This window comes from Carcharodon carcharias, chromosome 18 (assembly GCF_017639515.1).
Source record: "Carcharodon carcharias isolate sCarCar2 chromosome 18, sCarCar2.pri, whole genome shotgun sequence".
In the NCBI taxonomy this organism is placed as follows: Eukaryota; Metazoa; Chordata; class Chondrichthyes; order Lamniformes; family Lamnidae; genus Carcharodon; species Carcharodon carcharias.
The window spans coordinates 95,559,297-95,584,730 of NC_054484.1; the positions used below are offsets into that span (position 1 = coordinate 95,559,297).

General features: G+C 42.2%; 1 protein-coding gene across 4 annotated transcripts in view; it reads left to right on the top strand.

The window, feature by feature from the left end:
• rb1 (retinoblastoma 1) overlaps nucleotides 1-25,434 on the top strand; it is a 246,209-nt gene that overhangs the window by 97,055 nt on the left and 123,720 nt on the right. For all 4 annotated transcript variants that reach the window (XM_041210963.1, XM_041210965.1, XM_041210964.1 and 1 more), the window contains one exon: nucleotides 1,314-1,516. In XM_041210963.1, the coding sequence (XP_041066897.1) occupies nucleotides 1,314-1,516 (203 nt within the window). The remainder of the gene's footprint in view (nucleotides 1-1,313; nucleotides 1,517-25,434) is intronic.

The following is a 25,434-nucleotide window of genomic DNA, read 5'->3' on the forward strand; positions in this document are numbered from 1 at the left end:
ATAAAAAGAATGAGAGGTGATCTCATTGAAACATGCAAGATTCTGAAGGGGCTTGACAGGGTAGACACTGAGAGTTTGTTTCTCCTGGCTGGGAAATCTAGAACATGGGGACAAAGTCTCAGGCCAAGGCGTTGATCATTTAAAGTTGGGATGAGGAGAAATTTCTTCACTCAGAGAATTGTGAATCTTTTGTATTCTTTACCCCATAGAGTTGTGGGTGGTCCATCATTGAGTGTATTAAGGCTGATAGATTTTTGATGCCTCAGGGAATCAGGCTGTGGGGAGTGGGGAGGAAAATGGAATTGAGGCAGAAGTTTGGCCATGATTGTATTGAATGGCAGAGCAGGCTCAAGGGGCTGTATGGTCTATTGCTGCTCCTACTTATGTTCTGATGACTCCAAAGCAAGGGTACTGCCAGTGAACCAAAGTTGACACTGTTAAACTTCATAGTATTTGTCATTTAAAGTTATTTACATTGAAAACTACATCTATTGCATTATTGCTTGCAGAGTCACTAAGCTCAATGGCCTTGGATTCATGCTTTTTGGTATCAGAGAGGGAGCTTCTAAGAATTCAGGTCTTGCTAGATTTGAATTTGATTTGCTTCTGGGAATCTGTCAAATGTGCTATCCTCCTGTCAGTACTTTCTGGAGGTATTGTGAAAGGCCTTTCTATACACAGTGAACTGGGATGTCTGTCATTTGTTATGTTTGGTAACAAGAAATTATCTGGTTGAGATCCACCAGATGTCACAAACTAACCTTGTTACAACTAACTCAAGTCAATATACTGAGTGGGCTCTTCACTATATGTTTAAGGTATCTACACTGAGTGATTAGCATGATTTGCACAGCATTATGTCTTGATGCTCAAGGTGGGATTTTTTTGGTGCTCACCTGCCCCAAATTAGGTAATGGAGCTTCCCAACTCTATTTTATAAATTACTTCAGAATAATTTATTTAAATATAGAAGTTCAATAAACAAGAATTAAAGTTGGATTATCTCTTAAGTATTATTCATTGTTCTTTGAATGCAGTTCAACGAAGGGTCTCTTCCCCATGCTTACAAGATCTTCTTCTTGACAGGATTTAGGGACATTCCACATTTCCAAGTTGTAGCAGTGTCTCAGTAATCTTCCAATTCCCTCAATTTGGATGGTGATCTATCCACTTTATATGAATATTAATTTATAATAAAGAATGAAGACTGTACCAAATGTGAATAATCTAAATTTTAATATTTACCATATGTTTGTGTTTTGACAGTGTCATTGGATATAGAACTTCCTCTCTCTCTTTAATTTTGTTCTTAGGGAACATAACGTTGACGAGTGACATTCAAACAGAGACTGACCTCTCCTTCCCCTGGATCCTTCGTGTGTTTGATATAAAGGCTTATGAGTTTTATAAGGTTATTGAGAGTTTTATTAAAGCAGAACCAACTCTATCCAGAGAGATGATCAAGCACATGGAAAGATGTGAACATAGGATCATGGAGTGTATTGCATGGCAGATGGTGAGTAATGTTTTTTTTTCCTACCTGCGGTTGAGAATGATATTTACCCATAAGTTTGAATTGAGTGGTCTCTTTCCTGGTTGAAAAGTGGGAATAACTACTTGCTGTTTTAAAGTTAAAGATTTAAAAGGGCTGCTGTCCAAAAAAGTTTACCTACAGTGCAACATGTTTAAAATATTTTTCTGTAAGATTAACAGCTGTAAGGGAAACAGGTTGCATATATTATTGCTGCAGTTAGGACCCTAAAACTAATAAACGTGAGAGCACACCAGCTTTGAAAATGACAAGTTGTTGGATACGAAGTTTACCTTGGCCTTGAAGGTACATAACTTTTTTCTTTTTAAAATGGTGAGAGCTATGTTGGCTTTGATACTGCACATTAAAACCTAGCATAGAAGAACAGTAGAATTTGCATTTTGGGACTTGGAGGCATTGTTTTCAAAAAAATATATACTCACCTTGGAGCACACTTCAACTGATTCAGTAAAATCAAAGGTATTAATATATTTTTCTTTTTGGTAAACTGGCTGTTTGTCCTGCAGAACTACAATGTCGTGTTTGAGTCTCCAAAATGAAATAGACTATAAAATCCACCCAAGACTTTTTTGATTATCTGAGCTGCAGGATGTACTCTCTCCCTGCAGAGGCACACCACATGCCTCTAGTTCATTAGAACATAGGCATAGGCTGTCAACATCAAGTCCTCTGTCTGAGTGTGAGTAGAAACCTCTCTGGCACAAGACGACAAAATTTAGGAGCAGGAATAGGCTACTTGGCCCCTCAAGCTTGCCCACCACTCGTTAAGAACATGGCTGATTCAATTGTGGCATCAATGCCACTTTCCTGTCTGCTCCCCATAATCCTTGACTCCCTTGTCAATCTATCTGGTTTGGCCTTGAATATGTTCAATAACCCAGTCTCTGCTGCTCTCTGGGGAAGAGAATTCCACAGACTAACAACCCTCGAGAGAAAAAGATTCTCCTTGTCTTAGTCTTAAATGGGAGACCCCTGATTTTTAAATGGTGCTTCCTAGTCCTAGACTCCCTCACAAGGGGAAACATCCTCTCCACATCCACTGTGCCATCCCCTCAGGATTTTATATGTTTCAGTAAGATCACCTCTCATTCAAAACAAAAACAGAATTACCTAGAAAAACTCAGCAGGTCTGGCAGCATCGGCGGAGAAGAAAAGAGCCGACGTTTCGAGTCCTCATGACCCTTCAACAGAACTGTTGTTCTGTTGAAAGGTCATGAGAACTCCAAACGTCGGCTCTTTTCTTCTCCACTGATGCTGCCAGAAATGCTGAGTTTTTCCAGGTAATTTTGTTTTTGTTTTGGATTTCCAGCATCTGCAGTTTTTTTGTTTTTATCTTTTTTTTCACCTCTCATTCATCCTGAAACAAAGCCTTGCAGCACATTGTTGCCCAGCTGCTTTTTGCCAATTTTCTGTCCTCGTCCATCTCCTGATGGCAATGATTGTTACTGCAAAGTTACCAACTTCTCTCATTCTACCCACTCCCACCCAACCACCCTTCTGATGTTATCACTTATGCGGTGGCCTTTTGTGTACGAGCTTTGTTAGGAGCATAAGCATTGCTATGCAAAATAGACCAAGATCCATCTAAAACAAAAACAGAATTACCTGGAAAAACTCAGCAGGTCTGGCAGCATCGGCGGAGAAGAAAAGAGTTGACGTTTCGAGTCATCATGACCCTTCAACAAAGCAATTAATCTCTTATCAGTTGGACTAAACAGATCAAACACAAGGCAAGGGAAAACCACCATGGGTGAAAAGCTTTGAAATTTATAGATTCAAAGTGGCCTGTTCTTCACAGTCATGCTGCACTTATCATGTGTCATGTTTCAATGTCACAGTGTTGATTATTGGCAGACTAATCATCTTTTGCAAATTAGTCAGATCAGTAAGTTGACACTGGATAGTAATTGGGAGGGGAGCACTGGCTATTTTTTTTCTTCTAGTAGTCCAGGGAAGCTGAGTCCAATTGTATGAACTCATCTGTCACTAACTCAGTATAGACTTGGAACCCAACCTGAGTCCCCATGGTCTGTGAGACTCAGTTTCATGCCACCTTTACCAGTTGAGTCTTCAGGGCAAGTTTCTACATCAATAAGCAGCATAACACTGGGAAGTTCTGAAGAATAAAGGGACCTTGGCGTGTGTGTCCATAGATCTCTGAAGGCGGAGAGGCATGTTAGTGGGGTGGTGAAAAAGGCATATGGGATACTTGCCTTTTTCAATCGAGGCATAGATTACAAAAGTAGGGAGGTCATGCTGGAGTTGTATTGAACCTCGGTGAGGCCACAGCTGGAGTACTGTGTGCAGTTCTGGTCGCCACATTATAGGAAGGATGTGATTGCACTGGAGGAGGTGCAGAGGAGATTCACCAGGATGTTGCCTGGGATGAAACATTTAAGTTATGGAGAGAGGTTGGATAGCCTTGGGTTGTTTTCGTTGGAGCAGAGAAGACTGAGGGGCAACCTGATCGAGGTATACAAGATTATGAGAGGCATGGACAGGGTGGATAGGGAGCAGCTGTTCCCCTTAGTTGAAGGGTCAGTCACGAGGGGACACAATTTCAAGGTGAGGGGCAGGAGGTTTAGGGGGGATGTGAGGAAAAACCTTTTTACCCAAAGGTAGTGACGGTCTGGAATGCGCTGCCTGGGAGGGTGGTGGACGTGGGTTGCCTCACATCCTTTAAAAAGTACCTGGATGGACACTTGGCACGTCATAACATTCAAGGCTATGGGCCAAGTGCTGGTAAATGGGATTGGGTAGGTAGGCCAGGTGTTTCTCACGTATCGGTGCAGACTCGATGGGCCGAAGGGCCTCTTCTACACCGTGAGATTCTGTGATTTTGTGAAATTGAGAGCACTACAGTTGTCACCCTGTCAGCTGAAAGCAAATAGATGGAAGTTAACTGGCTCTTATAATGTATTGTGGTGATTATTCAAGTACATGAAACTGCTATTCACAGACCTAGCTTTCACTTAAAAATAACCTGTGTAGTTAAAAAAAGGTTGATGTTTGTTCAACCATAAAAGGGTTACAGAACAGAAGGAGGCCCATTTTGTCTGTGCTGGCTCTCTGCAAGAGCAATTCACCTAGTACCGCTCCCCAGCCGTTTCCCCGTAGCCCTGTAAATTTTCCCTTTTCCGGTAATGATCCAATTCTCTTTTGGAAGCTGCAATTGAACCTGCATCCACCACACACTCAGTCAGTGCATTTCGGACCCTAACCACTCACTGTGCAAAAATTATTTTCCGCATGTCGCCACTGCTTGTTTTGCCAATCACCTTAAATTGGTGTCCTCTTATTCTCGAGCCTTCCACTAATGGGAGCAATTTTTCCCTATCTACTCTGTCTAGACTCCTCATGATTTGAATATATCTACCAAATTTCCTCTCAACCTTCTCTTCAAGAAGAGCCCCAGTTTCTCTAAATTATCTACATAACTAAAGTTCTTGATCCCTAGAACAAATCTTGAGAATCTTTTTTGCACCCTCTGTAATGCCTCCACGTCTTTCCTAAAGTGTGGTGCCCAGAAAGGGACAGAAGCTCCAGTTGAGCCCAAGCCACAAGTTTACCATGACTTCCTTGCTTTTGTACTCTTGTCGGCTGTTTTTCGATTCGAGAAATATCTACTCAGTTGCGAGTTTCTGCCATAGGTCTTCATGTGACTGGACAGGCCAACTTTCAACCCACAGGTCTTTGGGCAAATGGGGCAGGATGTCTCATGGCGTAATGGGATATGGAGTGCTGCCACCACTCTGCCTCATCATTAAGGTGTTGTGACTCAAAGTATGATGCAGCTTGATGGCAAGATATTGCCATTTTGAGCAATTGGTAGCAAGCTGCTGCCAGTCATTAATGTCAATGCTGCCATGCTTCAAGGAGTGCATCAGAGTGTCTTTAAAGCATTTTCTTTGTCCTTTTGCTGGAACGCTGGCCATTTGAGAGTTGAGAAAACAGGACCAGGTGGGAGATACTCTTTTCGGCCATCCGGACAGAGTGTCCAGTCCATCAAAGTTGATTTTGTAGCAGTTTTGCCTGAATGCTTGTGGAACCTGACTTCAAGGAAGACATTAGTGTTTGTTTGAAGGTCCTTCCATTGAACCTGGAGTTGTGGCAGAGGAATTGCTGATGCAATTTCTCCAGCTCTCTTATGTGCCGCTGATGCACAGTCCAGGCCTTGCTGCAGTATTAGAGTGTGGTGATGACAACTCATCTGTACACTAGGACTTTTGTTGACAAACACTTGTTGCCATTGTTTGTCGAAGGCTGAGCTGGTGCAGCTGATCCGGTGTTGGATCTCCTTGTCAGTGGTGACCTTTTGAGAGAGGTGGCTGCCAAGGTATGGGAGGGGCTCAACATATTCCAGAGTGTCTCCTTCAACATATATGGGAGGTGGAATATTTGGCTAACCAGATGTGGGTTGATATAAGTTTGTTTTGGCAACATTCAAGGACAGACCGAGTTTCTCGTATGCAGAGTTGAAGAGATCAAGAGTGGCTTGCAAATCTGGTGCAGAGTAGGCAACGACACAACAGTCATCCACAAACTGTAGATCATGTATGTCTATGGTGGTCAGTTTAGTGTTTTATATGCTATTCCCTTATTTAAAAAGCCTAGGATACTGTTTCCTTTTTTAACCCCTCTCTCAACCTACCCAGCTATCTTCAATGATTTGTGCACATATATCCTCCTGGTCACTCTGCTTCTGCATCCCCTTTAGAATTTGACCCTTTATTTAACGTTGCCTGTCCTCGATCTTCCTACCACACTGAATCACTTCATGCTTCTGTTTCTAAAGTTTTGAAAAAAATATATAACTTGTATGTGAGTATACTTCAACTCAGTTGATCTACCTGCTTGTATTTGTGATTGTTTTCATATACCAGCACTTTACTTTAAGTGTCCACTTACTCGCACAATGCAGTTGCATGTTCATAATGCAGATGGAGTAGTTGGGTAAATATTGGCTAAAAAATATAATGCCTATGTTAATTTGGTGAAACTATGGCATGGATCTTGTAGACCCAATGGCAGTGAGCACTGAGATGTTCACTGCCATTGAAGGTAGTAATGGCAACATAACTTCCCGGGAGCTAATTTATGCTCAAATTTGAAAGTTGCGGTTTGCTTGAAAGGGGTCTGGGGGGAACCTAAGCTGATGGTTCCTCCAGGACCTGTCAGCATGTAAACTTAACCTGTTGCCCCTGCAATTACATGAGTCAACCCTGGCTCCTTGGTCCCACAGGTATGAGGGAAGAGGCAAGGGTGCTATTATGAGGGGGAGATGGAATTAGGAGTACGTTAAAGAAAACATTTCAAATGACTAAAAACAATCACCACATTAAGGTAAAGATGGACCTCAAAGGGCGTGTCTTCAGCTTGTGAAGTCAGAGAGGGCATGGCTTTGTTGGAATTGCACCTCGTTGCTAGATCCCTCTGCTAGCCTTGGCGATGGATCCATGCTGCAGCTGGGAAAACAAGTTCCTGTTGCAGTCTACCAAAAGGGTAGAAATGTAGCCTTAAACTCAGCTTCTGGTTTGCCGGTGGCTGCAAGATCCGGGCCTTTATGTCATTATATTGTTACTGTACTGGGGCTGGCTTGGCAACCTCCTAGTTAACGTATGCAATTGGGTCATTTTCTGTTGGAACTCTTTTGGGAGGTAATAGGTTGCCTTTAACAGTACTAGAACATAACTTCACTCAATTCCAGTTCTCCATTTTCACAAAACAATAGTAAGCAGATATGTTTGAATACATTAATGTTTGCCAAGTAGAATTTAAGCAGGAGAGTGGTTGTTTCACTTGGCTTCTATTGAGGCCAGTCTGTAGAAGCTAGATGCGAAGTTCAGTATTTTTTTTTAAACGGCTGATTACTTTCTGAACATGTCTTTTCCAGGACTCCAACCATGAATCATGGGGGCAGAGTGCTGCAAAAAAAAAGTAATGTCGGTGAAGCTAGACTTTATCTGTATTTTATTACCTCAATAATTGAGGGGGCAACACATTTGATTGCTGTATTGTGCTGATTTCAACCAGCAACATCTTGATATTTATATTATGCCTTTAACGTAATAAAACGTCCCAAAGTGCTTCATAGGAGCCTTATAAAGCAAACTTGGACACTGGGCCAACCAAAGAGATATTAGGGCAGATGACCAAAAGTTTGATCAAATAGATAGGCTTTATGAAGTATCTTGAAGGAGAAAAGAGAGGCAGACAAGTTTAAGGAATGACAGAACTTGGCATCCAGGCAGCGAAGGCATGGCCACCAATGGTAGAGCGATTAAAGATTGGATGCTCAAGATGTTGGAATTAGAGCAGTGCAGATATCTCGGAGGTTTATGGAGATGGAAGAGATTACAGAGATAGGGAGGGGCAAGACCACGTTGGTATTTGAAAGCCAGTATGAGAATTTAAAATTGAGACATTGCTTAACCGGGAGGATTAGTTAGCTAACAGGAAGCAGAGAGTAAGGATAAAAAGGTAATTTTTGAGTTGGCAAGGTGTAAAGAGTGGTGTGCCACAGGGATTGGTGCTTGGGCTCAACTATTTACAATTTATATCAATGACGGATGAAGGGTCTGAATGTATGGTTGCTAAATTTGTTAATGGCACAAAGATAGGTAGGGAACTATGTTGTGAAGAAGACATGGGTCTGCAAAGGGACAGATAGGTTAAGTGAGTGGGCAAGCATTTTGCAGATGGAGTATAATGTGGGAAAATGTGAACTTGTCCACTTTGGCAGGAAGGATAGAAAAGCAGCATATTACTTAAATGGAGAGAGATTGCAGAACTGAGGTACAGAGGGATCTGGGTGTCCTGCTACATGAATCATGAAATGTTAGTATGCAGGTACAGCAAGTGATTAGGAAGGGAAATAGAATGTTGTTGTTTATTGCAAGGGTAATGGAATATAAAAATAGGGAAGTTTTGCTACCGCTGTACAGGGCATTGGTGCGACCCCATCTAGAGTACTATGTACAATTTTGGTCTGCTTATTTAAGAAAGGATATAAATGCATAATCAGTTCAGGGAAGGTTCACTTGACTGATACCTGGGATGGAGGAGTAGGTGGGTGTTATATTATGAGGAAAGGTTGGACAGGCTGGGCCTTATCCATTGGGATTTAGAAGATTGGGAGGTGATCTTATTGAAACACAAGATTCTGAGGGGACTTGACAGGGTGGATGCTGAAATGATGCTTCCCCTTGTGGGAGAGAAAAGTCGGAGACACAGTTTAAAAATAAGAGGCTTCCCATTTAAGACAGCGATGAGAATAAATTCTTTCCCTCAGAGGGACTTGAGTCTTTGGAGTTGGGGGTCAATGAATATTTTTAAGGCAGAGTTAGATAGATTCTTGACTAAGAAGGGAGTCAGAATTATCAGGGATAGGCGGAATGTGGAGTTGAGGCCAGAATCAGATCAACCATGATCTTATTGAACGTTGGAGCAGATGCGAGGGGCCAAATGCCTACTCATCCTACGAGCCAATGTAGGTTAACACACACAGGAGTGATGGGTGAATGGGACTTAGTCTAAGTAAGGAGATGGACAGCAGAGTTTTAGATAACCTCAAGTGTAAGAAGGGTAGAATTTGGGAGGCCAGTGAGGAGTGTGTTGGAGTAGTCAATACAAGTAACTGAGGCTTCAGCAAATAGGCAAGCTGAGGTGGGGCAGCGTCAGGCTGTATTACAAAGGTGGAAATAGGTAGACTTAGCGATGGCTTGGATATGTGGTCAGGAGCTCATCTCGACAAATGTGACACCAAGGTTGCAAACAGTCTGGTTCAACCTCAAGACAGTTGCTAGGAAGTGGGATGGAGTTGGTGGTTAGGAAATGTAGTTTGTAACTGGGACCAAGACAATGGTTTTGGCCTTCCCAAAATTTAATTGGAGGAAATTTCTTTCACCCAGTACTGGATGTCGGACAAGCAGTCTGATAATTTAGAGACAGTGGTGGAGTCGAGAGGTAACCTTGAAATGGGTGTGGTCAGCATGCATGTGGAAACTGACATTGTTTTCAGATGATGTTGCCAAAGAACGGCATGCAAATGAAAAATGGGAATGAGGTGAGATCAAGGATTTTTTTCAGGTGAGATCAATTTTTGTTTTTGGAGGAGAAGGGTGATGATGGCAAATTTGAAGGTGAGGGGGACAGTACCTGAAGAGAGAGCACCATTAACATTTTCAGCTAACCTGGGAACTAGGAATAGAAGTGGGTCAGTGTTTTGCTAGGAACAGGGTTGAGGTGAATCTTTGGACAAGATAAGCTCGGAGAGGGGAGATGGGAAAGAAACTGAGGAATGATGCGAGTTCAGGGCTAGGGCAGGAAGAAGCTTCAGAGGAAGCTTGGCCGCGTCGGCTAGAAGCAGAACAGCAGTCTGACCACTAAAGCTAGCTTTGTTGTTCCTCATGATGAGACAAAGATCAGAAAGGGTACTCAGTTCAGATCATTGTCATATGCCTTGAAAGTACACATGTGTAAACATTTGGTGAATACTGGATCAAGCTTTACTACAATATCCCACCTTCCACCACAATAATCTAATACCCTGCAGGTAGACTGTAGGCTCATGCAAAGAATGAAATGAACTGGGGTGACCAGACATTCTCTAATGCTGCAGGTTATAAATACTCTGCTTAGTGTAGTATTGGGCCATGTAGATCAACAAAGTTTGATTCCAGGTCAGTGGTGAATTAGTGAATTTCAGCTCAGGCTGCAAATTGCCTGATGGCAAAAACAGCGAGCTTCCCATTTCCTAAGACTATCAAAGGATTAATGCTATACAATGTAAATGTGCAAAAGGGATCAGCCTTGACCTGATTGTCCCTGTCACTGTTTTATTGCCTGTTTTTAGAAATACACGTGAGCAATGATGTTTGTACATAAACCAATTATGGGATGTGTCACCTAAAACAATAACCCTGTGTTATAGAGTGACCAAGTAGGCAGCATTTCTTTCCTGTCCTATTTAGGACACCGTGAAGATTTGGCAGTTGTTGCCAGAACGTCACTGTTTTCTACTCAGGGTTTCTGAGGTGCAGAATAACCCACCTGATGCATGCAGCAGGGGTAAAGTACATCTACCTTAATGGTGTCTTCTTTTGTATTTTGGTAGATGTATTTACCTCATTTTCCTTGTCTTGGTAGCTTCAATGTGTGTGATGGTCTGTTTCTCTGTCTTCTTCCCTCTGCTTCCCATCCTCAAATCTTGTCTTCACTTGATGGGTAAGCTGTTGTAAACCAAAACATCTCCCTATATGTATTCCTTCAGTTTCTTGTGATTTCCAGGATTACATCCATATTCTCACTGGAAGAGTCCACAAATAATCCTGTTATCTCCATCCTGCCCAAAGAAACCATCGTTTTTGGAACCATAGTCAAATTCCTTGAAGAGCCTTGTACCAGGAGTGCAGGATCACTATACCCACAAAACCTGACAAAGCCAGGTAAAATCAATGTACAGTGGAGCCAGTTTGGCATAACTTCCATTGAAGCCTTCCTCCTATTTTTTCATGGTGTTATAGAAGTTTACAGAATGGATGGTGGTCAATTGCTGCATCTTGTCTGCACCAACTCTTTGCTAGATCAGTCCAAACTAACCCCACTGTCCCTTGAAAGATGTAATGGTGGTTTCTACCTCAAGTACTCCGGTGACAAAGCATTCTATTGCTCCATTTGTACAATGCATAAAGAAATTTATGCTGAGCTCATTTGTCAATTTTTTTGCCGTCAATTTAAATTTATGACAGTTGGTCACTGATTCCCCTGTTTTTCTCCTGTTCAACTTATCAAAATTCTTCATAATTTTAACATTACTTTTAAAGCTCCTCTGTTGCTCAATTATGAAAATTTATTAAGCCATTAAGGGAACAGAGTGAAAGTGAATTTTTTAAGCGATGTGAAAACTTGTACACCATTGGTAAAAATAGTATCCTATATGTTCTAAATGCATTTTGTAAGGTTGAAGTTCAAAATTTTAATCATATTTTAAAATATTCTGGAAATGATACCAAATACTTTCTGACAGTTAAAGACATTTCTGGCCAAAATATTACCCCTCGCCTTGAAGTAGTTTATAAGCTTGCATTAATCTTGTTTCAGTGAACCTGCAGTACTCAGGTTGACCGCATATCTGCAATGTTCCTAAACTTAAAGAGAAATTTTAGCAGTAGCCTGACAGCTAAATCGGGTATATATGTGGACTGGCTGCAGCTTCATGATGGATCTCATAAATTCATGTCAGGCGATACTGATGGGAAAAGTTCATACATCTTGAGCTACAACTGATAGGGGAGAGGTTCACCAAGTCAGTTCTTGATAAGATTGGCAGTGTTTCCCACAGGACTTTGTCAACACGCTCAAACTCCTGTCACTTACCCAACCGGCAGTTTGTGGTTCTACTTCCTTTTAACTAAATAGTCATTTCAACCTGCTGGTCCAAAAGACTTTTTTGAGCTGGCACACTTTCCATTACCTGATGGTGTTGATGTCCAACCATATGGTGCACATAATCCTTGCTGTTGCAATCTTTTTCCCAATAATGTGCACACAGGATTCTTCTCTTTCATTAAGGTGTTGTCATATTGTCTTCCTGGGCCTGGTTGACACCCATATCCTTTCACAATGTATTCCAAAAGCTCCAGTCTTATTTTTATTCTTTTGTGGGGTATTGGTGTCGCTGTCTAATCCATGCATATTGCCCATCCCTAATTGCCCTTGAGAAAGTGGTGAACCTTCTTGAATTGCTGCAGGCCATGTGGTGTTGGTACACCCACAGTGCTATAGGGAAGGGAGTTCCACGATCTTCACGGCACCAATAAATAACCAGGGATATAGTTTGAAGTCAGGACGGTGTGTGACTTGGAGGGGAACTTGCAAATGGTGGTGTTCCCATGTATCTGCAGCTCTTGTCCTTCTAGAGGGTAGAGGTTGTGGGTTTGGTAGGTGCTGTCAAAGCAGCCTTGATGAGATGCTGTAGCATATATTGTAGACGGTACACATTACTGACAATGTATGTTGGTGGTGGAGGGAATAAATGCTTAAAGTGGTGGATAGGGTGCCACTAATGCGGGACTGCTTTGTCTTGAATGCTGTCAAGCTTCTGGAGTGTTGTTGGAACTGAACTCATCCAGGCAAGTGTGGAGTATTCCATCACACTCCTGACCTGTACCCTGTAGATGATGGACAGGTTTTGGGGAGTCAGGAGGTGAGGTACTCACTGCAAAACTCCGAGCCTCTAACCTGCTTTTGTTGCCGCTGTATTTATATGGCCAGTGCAGTTCAGTTTCTGGTCAATGGTAATGCCCAGGATATCAACAGTGGGGGATTCAGCGATGGTAATGGCATTGATTGTCTTGGGGAGATGGTTAGATTCTTTCTTAGGGGAGATGGTTATTGCCTGGCACTTGTGTGACATGGACGTTACTTGCCACTTATCAGCTGAAACCTGAATGTTGCCCAGGTCTTACTGCATTTGTGAATGGACTGCTTCAGTATCCGAGGAGTCGTATATGGTGCTGAACATTGTGCAATGGTCACTGAACATCCCCACTTCTGACCTTATGATGGAGGGGAAGGTAATTGATGAAGCCAGCTGCAAGTGGTTGGGCCTAGGACACTTCCCTAAGCAATTCCTACAGCGATGTCCCAGGACTAAGATGATTGACCTCCAACAGCCACAACCATCTTCCTTTGTGCTACATATGACTCCAATCAGTGGAGAGTTTTCCTCCGATTCCCATTGTCTCCAGTTTTGCTGGGGCTCTTTGATGCGACACTTGGTCAAATGCTACTTGTGTCAACAGCAGTCTCTCTCCCCTACCCTCTTGAGTTCAGCTCTTTTGCCCATGTTGGGACCAAGGCTGTAATGAGGTCAGGTGCTGAGTGACCCTGGCAGAACCCAAATTGAGCATCACCGAGCAAGTTATTGCTGTGTAAGTGCTGCTTGAAAGCACTATTGATGACACCTTCCATCCCTTTGTTGATGATGGATGGTGGACTCATGGGGCAGTAATGTGCTGGGTTGGACCTGTCTTGTTTTTTGAAGACTGGACATAGCTGGGAAATTTTCCACATTGCTGCCAATGTTATAGCTTAAGCGCACCGGAACCGTTTAGCTTGGGCCATGGCTAGTTCTAGAGCACAAGTCATTAGAACTACTGCTGGAATGTTGTCAGGACCCATTGTCTTTGCTGTATCCAGTGCCTCCAACCGTTTCTCAGTATCACGTGGAGTGAACCAAATTGGCTGAAGACAGGCATCTGTGATCCTGGCACCTGCATACTAGCCTTTCGTGAATAATGCACTAGGACCCCTAGATTCATCTGCATCTCAGAGCTCTGCAATCTCTCACAATTTAGATAATATGCTTTTTTAGTTTTCTTGCCAAAATGGAAATTTCACATTTCCCCACATTATACTCTTTGCCCACTCACTTAACCTATCTATATTCCTTTGTAGCCTCCTTGTGTCCTCTTCACATCCTACTATCCTACCTACCTCTGTGCCATCAGCAAATTTAGCACCCACATCTTCGGTTCCTTCATCCAAGGCATTTATATAAATTGTAAAAAGTTTGAGGCTGCAGCACTGATCCCTGTAGCACACCACTTATTACATCTTACCAACCAGAAAAAGACCCATTTATGCCTACATGGATAATTCCTGTTATTCATGCCAATATATTACCCACTACACCATGAGCTTTTATTTTTCACAACTCTTGATGTGGTACCTTATCAAATGCCTTCTAGAAATCCAAGTACAGTACATCCACCGGTTCCCTTTCATTCACAGCATGTGTTACTTTTTCAAAGAACTCCGATAAATTGGTTAAACATGATTTCCCTTTCACAAAACCATGTTGTCTGGCTGAGTTTTTTCAGCATTTTCTGTTTTTATTTCAGATTTCCAGCATTTGCTTTTTTTCTGAAATGTTATCCCTTGCCCCAGCTATATAGTTTAAAACCCACTCTACTTCCCTAATGTTGTCGCTTGTTAGAACACTGGTCCCAGCAAGGTTCAGGTGTAGACCGTCCCAACGGTACAACCCCTACTTTCCCCAGGACTGGTGCCAATGCCCCAAGAATTGGAACCCACTCCTACACCAGCCTTGGAGCAATGTATTCATCTCTCTAACTTTATGTACCCTATGTCAATTTGCACATGGCTCAGGTAGTAATCCAGAGCTTATTACTTTTGAGGTTCTGTTTTTTAATTTAGCGCTTTGCTTCTCATACTCTCTGTGCAGAACCTCTTACCTAGTTCTGTCTATGTCATGACAACTGGATCCTCCCCTCTCCCACTGCAGGTTTCCCTCCAGCCCTGAGCAGATTTCCAGAACCCTGGTACTGGGCACGCAACACAGCCATCTGGATTTTCACTCTTGGCTGCAGAGCAGAGTGTCAATCTCCTCACTGTACTGTCCCCTACTATCACTACATTCCTTTCTGCTTCCCCCTGCTTGAATGGCTTCCTCTAGTATGGTGCCATGGTTAGTTTGTTCATCCACCCTGCAGCCCCACTCTCATTCAAAGAAGCTGAGAGAACCTCAAACCTGTTGGACAATTGCAAAGGTTGAGAATCCTGCCCTCTGGGTCCCCTTACCTGCCTAACTCGGAGTCACCTCATTCCGTCCCTGATCACTGACCAAATCAGAAGACCCTATCTTAAATGGTGTGACTGCCTCCTGCACCCAGGTAACTATTCCCCTCCCTGACGTGTCACAGTATCTGCAGCTCGGCCTCCAGCTGAGCAATGACTCTGAGCCAAAGCTCCTTGAGCCGCAGCCACTCACTACAGTCATGTTTGCCCTGGATCACACTGGCATCCAGGAGCCCCCACATGCTGCAGCCTTGACATATATCCTGTCCTGCCATCCTGAATATGTTTTGATTAGTTACTTAATTATATTATTCACTTCTTTATTTTCCTTTTTTTATATATTCTATTAACTTTACCACCAGCTGGTATGCTATTTTAAACCTTAGGAATGGATCAGACCTTAACCACTTACCAGGTACTCACCAAACAGCTAGTTCCTTTCCCTGTAGTAGACTAAGATCTAATTCCAAACTCCCAGGTGTGCACTCAGTTCCAAAGCTGCACTCATTGCTTAATTGCCCACCACTGTTCACAACTGGATGTGGCAGGACTGCAGAGCTTAGATCTGATCCGTTGGTTGCAGGATCACTTAGTTCTGCCTGACATAGTGGTATTGTCACTGGATAATGCTCTGGGGACCCGGGTTTGAATTCCATCAAGGCAGATGGTGAAATTTGAATTCAGTAAAAAAAATCTGGAACTAAAAGCCTAATGATATCCACAAAACCATTGCCAATTGTCATAAAAACCCATCTGATTTACTAATGTCCTTTAGGGAAGGAAATCTGCCATCCTTTTCTGGTCTGGCCTACATGTGACTTCACACCCACGGCAATGTGGTTTACTCTCAACTGTCTTCTGAGCAAGGGCAATAAGGGAAGGGCAATAAATGCTGGCCTAGTCAGCGATGCCCACATTGCATGAACAAATATAAGAAAAAGTTCTAAATCCCTTGTATCTAATCTTGTACATATGTCCCTTCATACTAGGCTCCTCAATGTTCTGTTTGTCTACTCTATCCTGCCCCATCCCTTTATAATTTTAAGCACCTCTCTTCAATTGCCCCCTTGATCTCCTCTGTTCTACAGAAACAACCTATTCATGTGTGAGCCTGTTTTACTGTGTAGAGTGTCAGAGTTGAGTCTCCCACCTATTGCAGTTTCGGCAGAGCTCCCTCCTTCAGTGTGCAGGAACAAAGAACTTTTGCTAGCTCAAGGATATTGATGCCTATTATAAGCTGCTGTATTCTAGCAGAGATTCCATGTCAAAACTCAGAACTTTTCACCTTTTTTTAATTCATTCACAGCACATGGGCTTCACTGGCTGGGCTAGCATTTATTGTCCAACCTTAGTTGCCCTTGAGAAGGTGGTGGTGAGCTTCCTTCTTGAACCGCTGCAATCCATGCTGTTAGGAATGGAGTTCCAGGATTTTGACCCAGTGACAGTGAAGGAACAGCAATGTATTTCCAAGTCAGGCTGGTGCGTGACCTGGAGGGAACTTACAGGTGGTGGTGTTCCCATGTATCTGCTGTCCTTGTCCTTCTGGATAGTAGTGGTCGTGGATTTGGAAGGTGCTGTCGAAGGAGCCTTGGTGAATTTCTGCAGTGCATCTTGTAGATGGTACACACAGCTGCTACTGTTTGTTGGTGTGGAGAGAGTGAATGTTTGTGGATGTGGTGCCAATCAATCAGGCTGCTTTGTTCTGGATGGTGTCAAGCTTCTTGAGTGTTGTGGGAGCTGCACTCGTTCAGGCAAGTGGAATATTCCATCTCACCCCTGACTTGTGCCTTGTAGATGGTAGACAGGCTTTGGGGAATCAGGAGGTGAGTTACTCGCTGCAGGATTACTAGCATCTGAAACTGCCCTTGTAGCCACAGTATTTATATGGCTAGTCCAGTTCAGTTTCTGGTCTATGGTAACCCGCAGGATGTTGATAGTGGGAGATTCAGTGATGATAATGCCATTGAACGTCAAGGGGCAATGGTTAGATTCTCTCTTGTTGGAGATGGTCATTGCTTGGTACTTATGTGGCCCGCATGTTACTTGCCACTTATCAGCCCAAGCCTGGATATTGTCCAGCTCTTGCTGCATTTGGACATGGACTGCTTCAGAATCTGAAGAGTTGCGAATAGTGCAGAACTTTGTCCAATCATCTGTGAACATCTCCACTTCTGACCTATGTTGGAAGGAAGGTCATTGGTGAAACAGTTGGAGATGTTTGGGCGGAGGACACTACTCTCAGGAACTCCTGCAGTGATGCCCTGGAGCTGAGATGACTAACCTCAACAACTACAACCATCTTTCTTTGTGCTAGGTATGATTCCAACAGTGGAGAGTTTTCCCCCTGATTCCCATTGACTCCAGGTTTGCTGGGGCTCCTTGATTTCACACTTGGGCAAATGCAACTTTGATGTCGAGGGCAGTCACTCTCACCTCATCTTGAGAGTTCAGCTCTTTTGTCCATGTTTGAACCAAGGTTGTAATGAGGTCAGGAGCGGAGAGGCCCTGGAGGAGCCCAAACTGGGCGTCAGTGAGCAGGTTGTTGCTAAGCAAGTGCAGCTCGATAGCACTGTTGATGACCTCTTCCATTATTTTACTGATGATCGAGAGTAAACTGATGGGGCGGTAATTGGCCGAGTTGGATTTGTCCAGCATTTTTGTGTACAGGACATATCTGGGCAACTTACCACATAGCCGGGTAGATGCCAGTGTTGTAGCTGTACTGCAGCAGCTTGGCTAGGGGCACGGCAAGTTCTGGAGCATAAGTCTTCAGTACTATTTCTGGAATATTGTCAGGGCCAATAGCCTTTGCAGTATCCAGTGCCTTCAGCCATTTCTTGATGTCATGTGGAGTGAATTGAATTGGCTGAAGACTGGCATCCGTGATGCTGGGGACCTCCGGTGGAGGCCGGGATAGATCATCCATCCGGCACTTCTGGCTGAAAATTGTAGCAAATGCTTCAGCCTTATCTTTTGCGCTGATGTGCTGGGCTCCCCTATTATTGAGGATGGGGATGTTTGTGGAGCCTCCCCCTCTAGTGAGTTATTTAATTGTCCCCCATCATTCACGACTGGATGTGGCAGGACTGCAGAGCTTAGATCTGATCCTTTGGTTGTGGGATCGCTTAGCTCTGTCTATTACTTGCTGCTTATGCTGTTTGGCATGCAAGTAGTCCTGTGTTATAGCTTCACCAGGTTGACACCTCATTTTTAGATAGGCCTGTTCTGCTGCTGGCATGCCCTCCTGCACTCTTCATTGAACCAGGGTTGATCCCCTGGCTCGATGGTAATGGTAGAGTGGGGGATATGCCGGGCCATGATTGTGTTTAATAATAGTCTGAATCTACAAAACAAGTAACGGTCATCCTATTTTTAAATCTTATCAGTCATTTCCCTTATGTACAGACTTCCTGACAATGTTGCAGTTTGCATTCAAACATTGGGAACTTAAAATTCCTATTTGACCTTTCCTGTCCTTTAATTTTTATTCCCATAGGTCCTCTTGTTTTTCACTGATCTTCACTGAAGCATGCCATTTATGGTTTTCAGATGTTAATTTGGCAAGTTACTCTAACTTTTTTTTAAAAAACAGCTACTGTGCTTGAGTGACCTTGTACCAAAACAAGATAAGATGCTGTGACATGGGCTGTACATATGGGTTTGAAAACTGCCCTAAGCAGCATTTCACACTCAGCTTCCTGACGAGTCATCAAATTGGTCAGTAGTCACAACAGTGAATTGAGGTGATATGCCTAAAGTGATGATGGCAGGAAAAGAAGTTTGACAATGTTTCGACCTGACATTGTTCTTCAGTATTGCAACATCTCTAACCACAGTGTAGTGATCGTAAATTTGTGGACATGTTTGCACTGACCCATCAGAGGGTAAAAACAGATTTGAGCAATTATAGAAGTGGGGAAGAGGGAAACTATACTTAAAGCTGCATCTCCATTCATTTCACGTTTGTGTCCAGGCCACATCCCTCAATTACTTCAGTAGCATTTTCTTAATACTAAGTGAATACATTTGTTTTGGCATCAGGTTTCAAGTTCTTCCAGTCTTTTCAAGTGTATCAAATGAATATTTTTAAATGTTTCCTCCCTCCCTTAATTTTATTCCATGATTAAGAAAAATGTAAATATCCTCACACTCTATATTATTGATGTAGCTTTGTTTTCGTTAACTTGGAAGCTTAACACTGCAATAGTTTGCATGGGTAGAAGTTTCAAATGCATGTCATTGGGTTACTTGAACTATTTGTGTACTTGATATGAATTTCACATTCTTTTGCAGATTCTTTACAAATCACTCTGAATTAAATCTAATTTGGTATTTTAATTTTGTTTCTGGAAGTTTGGCATCTGGCTGTTTGCTCTAGTGTAGATGCCACAAAGTCAATTTTCTGCAGCCTGGTGACAGACTTTTAAAAGCAGATAACACTGGCCTGGTGACAGACTTTTAAAAGCAGATAACACTGGGTCAGTTGCCTGCCACTGGACAGTGAAAAACAGTGTTAAAAAACATAAACCTTAGGAGCAGGCTCATAGGTGCCAGACTATCTAATCCAAATTTGAAAAACAACATAAATGCAAATATAACCTATAGACAGTTGAATGGGAGATAACAAACTTGAAGAACCAGTTGGAGCTGATGTCTGATCTTGGAGTGCGATTATTAAGCTGCATTGCAGAATATAGAATTCAAGAAGGGTGTTAAGTGTCTGTCTTTTGCTCAAGTAGTTCATTGTTCTTTGTTTTCTGTTGTTTTATGTCCTGGCATTTTGAGAGTTTCTGAACCATGTCAGTGGTGATGTGCAGAAACTGAAAATTGAAATGTGGTTGGTTTGATTATTGGTATACATAATCTGGATGTTAACCTCCAAAAATGCTATCTCCCCTTCTCTGGGCTTTTTTCCTGTGAAGCAGGGATGTTCAGAAAAAAAGAAAATGTTGAATGGCAATGTTCCTCACTCCATGATCCTATCTAAGACTGAACTACTTTAATGCAAAGTTATCTAGACTTTTTTGGTCTCAAACAAAATCCGAAAGCCCCCCTTCGATATACAAAGAAATCCAGCCTGCCATGCCTTAATTAATCAGATTGGGTGTTAAACCTGATGCTTGTGTTGACAGTAGGTATTTCTACCACTGGTCAGTATTAAGTGCAGGGTAGCAGTTAAGATCCTAAGCACCCCCAGAAAATGCCAACTGCTTCAAATATTTGAGTGGCTAGAGGAGGGGAGCTGGACCCTCTCTGGAGGAAATTCCATCAAAAGGCAGATGAGCTGATACTTTAATAAAAGAGGATCCACTGTCTGTAAGCCTTGATAGTACCACAGTGCAGAACACATGAATGAAAGAGTGCCATGGACAATGCAAACCAGAGATCATTTCCCTGCCTCAATGCTTTATGAATGATAAGGTACGCAGGACAGTCACAGGAGATCCAGAGATGGTTCACTGATAATAGTGTAGTTTAATTTAAAAACTAATGAATTTCCAGTGGAACTTCCTGCGATAAGTTGGAGGACATACAAATTCATGAGGATGGGAGCATTATGGCCACAAACCTGATAATAAATTGCTGCAGGTAATTTGACCTGTCTCTTTATAGCCATGCGGTCTAATTGCAGTAACATCCTAAGGTTGATCAAAGACTAATTGCTGTCAGGGATTTGCAGTCCTAAGGTCAATTGGAAGATATTTTCTATTGCTATTGAAGTTTCTCTGGGTTGGAAATAAGTTATTCATTTTCTTAACAACTTCCTTTAAAGCATTGAATGGGAACCTACATAATACATATCTGAAACCTAACAGATGTATGAAAAATGTTTTCTAAAATATCAGTGTATATATTACAGATGCAAAACAATCTTTGAATGCTTGTTATGTCTGAACACCTTCCAATCAACATGATTTTAGGTTGTGCTTATTTAAGGTAGTTAGATTCTCTAGCTTTAAGGAGCCAGCCAGTTGAACAAAGCTCCATTTTAACAGAATAGTATACTGTGCATTGCATGTCATAGTACTCATGTTATTACAAAGCCACGAGAGATCTGGTTATATTGTAAACAAAAGGTGGATCTATTGCATCGACATTACATGTCACAGATGCAAAAAAAACTTTAACTACTGGGTGTTTCTGAGCTGCTGCCTGAAACAAACTAGCACGTTACTATCTGCAAAGTTCCCTTATCAACAACAATTAAACTCTGATTCAGTGCAACTTGTGTTTCATTATTAATTATGGTTTGTGGTTTTGAGAGACATAGCTCCACCTTAGAAGAATAATTGTACATTACATGGTATAACACTCCTGTATCATCTTGCCGTGCACAAGATCACAGGAAAACTCTAAAAGATATGAAAGCGTATGTTTCCTAACCAGCGTGTCACATTTCCTGTGTCATACTGTGGCTCAAATTTTGTTGTCACATTTTATGCTTGGCCAAAATTTCAAGTGATCTGAACTTAAACAGTAGGGAATGTAGGAATCAAACCTACTAATCTCATAGTAAAGGAACAAATTAGGCAGCACAGACAATTTACCAATAAAACATAGTACAAATTATACCAATCACATCAGACAAAAATTACAGGAGCTTGGTTTTGGCTGATATCTTTAAATTTTAACTACTGTTACAACCCCCTGTAGAGTTTGATAACTTAAAAAGAGATTTGAAATCCTTTAACTTTTTTAAAACTTATACTTCTAAAATTATTTTCTTACCACCTTTTCTAGCCTGACATGTTGAAAGTGTTGTCCCCTTAATAGAGGTGTAGTTTTACTGTGTTGACCTCCCATGTGACTATTATTGCCACTTTTGTCATTATTGACATGTCAGCCTCGGTGGTGACCACTAATTAAAGGAAATAACTTGCATTTAGGACATCCTAATAGAGTTTTACAGAATAGTTTTGCTTTGAAATGAAGTCACTATAGTTTTGTAGGTAAATGCAGCAGTCAGTTTGAGCGTAGCATGGTTCCAATCTGGGGATTTTTAAAATTCTTTCAGGAACTGTGGGCTCAGCCAGCATTTTTTTGCCCATCCCTAATTGCCCTTGAGCAGTGAGCAGGTTATTGCTGTGTAAGTGCAGCTTGATGGCACTGTCGACGACACCTTCCATCATTTTACTGACGATCGAGAATAGACTGATAGAGTGGTAATTGGCAGGATTGGATTTGTCCTGCTTTTTGTAAACAGGACGTACCTGGGCAATTTTTCATATTGTTGGGTAGACACCAGTGTTGTTGCTGTCCTGGAACAGCTTGGCTAGTGGTGCAGCTAGTTCTAGAACACAAGCCTTCAATACTACAGCCATAAATTTATCAGGGCCCATAGCCTTTGCAGTATCTATCCCCTACTTTTTCATTTCTTCCATTGTGAACAATTTACCTGGATCACAGAATTTTAATGGCAAAGAAGGAGTCCATTCGCCTCCATCGTGTCTGCACCGGCTCTCCAAATAAGCATCATTCGCCGGTGCCATGTGCTGCCTTTTCCCTGTACCCTTGCACATTGTTTCTATTCAGATAATCATCTAATACCCGCTTGAATGCCTGGATTGAACCTGCCTGCACCACACTTCCATGCAGTGCATTCCAGACCCGAACCACTCTTGTGAAAAAGTTTTTTCTCACTTCACCTTCTTCAGTTTTATTAACTCCCTTCGTGTATATAATCTTACAAGCTTCAGTTATCTTTCTTCATAGATTCAATTTATGATACCTGGCATTGTATTTGTGGTTCACCTCTCAAGGGCAATACTATCTTTCCTATGCTTAAATAGAACTAGACATTGTACGCTAGCTGAGGTTGTATAATGTGTAATTGTTGACCACCTTCAACACCTCTTTGTCCTTTTGTCTGTGACATCTTATGGTTATCTCCACCTATCACTGGCCCTCTATCCAGCTCTACTTGTCCCACCCCACCCCAAACCAGCTTATATTTCACCTCTCTTCTATTTTTACTTAGTTCTGTTGAAGGGTCATTCGGACTCAACACGTTAACTGTGTTCCTCTCTGCAGGTGCTGCCAGACCTGCTGAGTTTTTCCAGGTATTTTTGTTTAAACCCTGAATATCATCCCTGATGTTGATAACTTCTTAAGTTATGAGGAAAACTTGAGTTTTCAGCCTCAAAAGGAGGCTTGTGAGAAAGTTATTTTAGAGAAGTACACAGATTATAATTCAAATGAAAAAAAGTATATCCAAAAAAACTTCAAATAAGAGCACAGGTTCAAATTATTAAAAAGCATATTTCAGACTATATCAGAAATTTTTTTACACAATGTGATCCATACATGGATTGGGCTTCCTGATGCTGAATAATGTAAAAATCTCAGCAATTGGAGACTGCAATGGGAGAGATGGATTTTACTTCACCCAACCAGAATGATTCTAAGATAACAGAAAAATACTGCGGATGCTGGAAACAAGGCCTGCACGACCAGGCTGTTGCGGGCTGCATACCTTAGCAGGAACATTGGGAGGGGGAGATAAAAAGAGAAAAGGGGGAACAGGGAGCGAGAGGAAGAATTAAGGGAGAGAGAGATAAGACATTAAACTGAGGCCCCATGTACTTGTCCAAGTGAACGTAAAAGATCCATGGCACTATTTTGAGAACCGGTGATTTCTCTAGCTGTCTATTAAACAACAATACTAAAACAGATCATATGGTTATTATTTATGTTGTTTGTGGGACTCTTGCTGTATGTGATTTGGCTGCTGTGTTTCCCTATGTTACAACAGTGACTACACTAGTAGTAGTCATTATCACAACACTAGTCCACTGACTGTAAAGCACTTCAGGCCACCCAGTGTTCATGAAAGGTGCTATGTAACTGAAAGTTTTTTCTTAATTATCAAATTGCCTATCATCAATAACTCTCACAAATGACTGGTGCCTTGAGAATACTTTAATGTAACCTGAGGGATGGGAAATGGTTGGAATGCACTGACGTTATTCAAGAGTTAGGCCAAGGATATTTTGAGCAAGGCTGGAAATATCCACTAATATAATAATACAATTGATAAGCATAGATTAATCAGAATGGTACCAGAGTTAAAATCATAAAATGGTGACAATGATTTACAGAGTGGATAGAGAGAAACTATTTCCTCTGCCAGGACTGTCGAAGAAGGCATATAACCTCAAACTTAGAGTTAGGCCATTCAGAGGTAATGTCAGGAAGCACTTCTTCACACAAAAGTTTGTGAAGATCTTGAACAGGCTCCCACAAAAAGCTGTTGAGGCCAATTTCAAAACTGAAATTGGTAGATTTTTATTCGGTAAGAATATTGAAGGTTTATGGAACCAAGGCAGGTAGCTGGAGTTACGGTACAAATCAGCCACAATCTAATGAAATGGTGGAACAGGTTCAAGCAGCTGAATGGCCCACTCCTGTTCCAACAATACCAATAAATAACACAAAAACAGAATTACCTGGAAAAACTCAGCAGGTCCGGCAGCATCGGCAGAGAAGAAAAGAGTCGACGTTTCGAGTCCTCATGACCCTTCGACAGAACTAGGTGAATCCCAGGGAGGGTTGAAATATAAGCTGGTTTAAGGTGGTGGTGGTGGTGGTGGTGGTGGTGGTGGGGGGGGGCGGTGGTGTGTGGGGCGGGGGGGTGGTGGTGGGGAGAGGGAGAGAAGTGGAGGGGGGGTGTGGTTGTAGGCAAAAGCAGTGATAGAAGCAGATCATCAAAAGACGTCACAAACAACAGAACAAAAGAACACATAGGTGTCGAAGTTGGTGATATTATCTAAACGAATGTGCTAATTAAGAATGGATGGTAGGGCACTCAAGGTATAGCTCTAGTGGGGGTGGGGGGAGCATAAAAGATTTAAAACTATTTAAAAATAATGGAAATAGGAAGGAAAAAGAAAAATCTATATAATTTATTGGAAAAAAACAAAAGGAAGGGGGAAGAAACAAAAGGGGGTGGGGATGGAGGAGGGAGGTCAAGACCTAAAGTTGTTGAATTCAATATTCAGTCCGGAAGGCTGTAAAGTGCTTAGTCGGAAGATGGGGTGTTGTTCCTCCAGTTTGTGTTGGGTTTGACTGGAACAATGCAGCAAGTCAAGGACAGACATGTGGGCATGAGAGCAGGGTGGAGTGTTGAAATGGCAAGCGACAGGGAGGTTTGGGTCATTCTTGCGGACAGACCGCAGGTGTTCTGCAAAGCGGTCGCCCAGTTTATGTTTGGTCTCTCCAATGTAGAGGAGACCGCATTGGGAGCAACGAATGCAGTAGACTAAGTTGGGGGAAATGCAAGT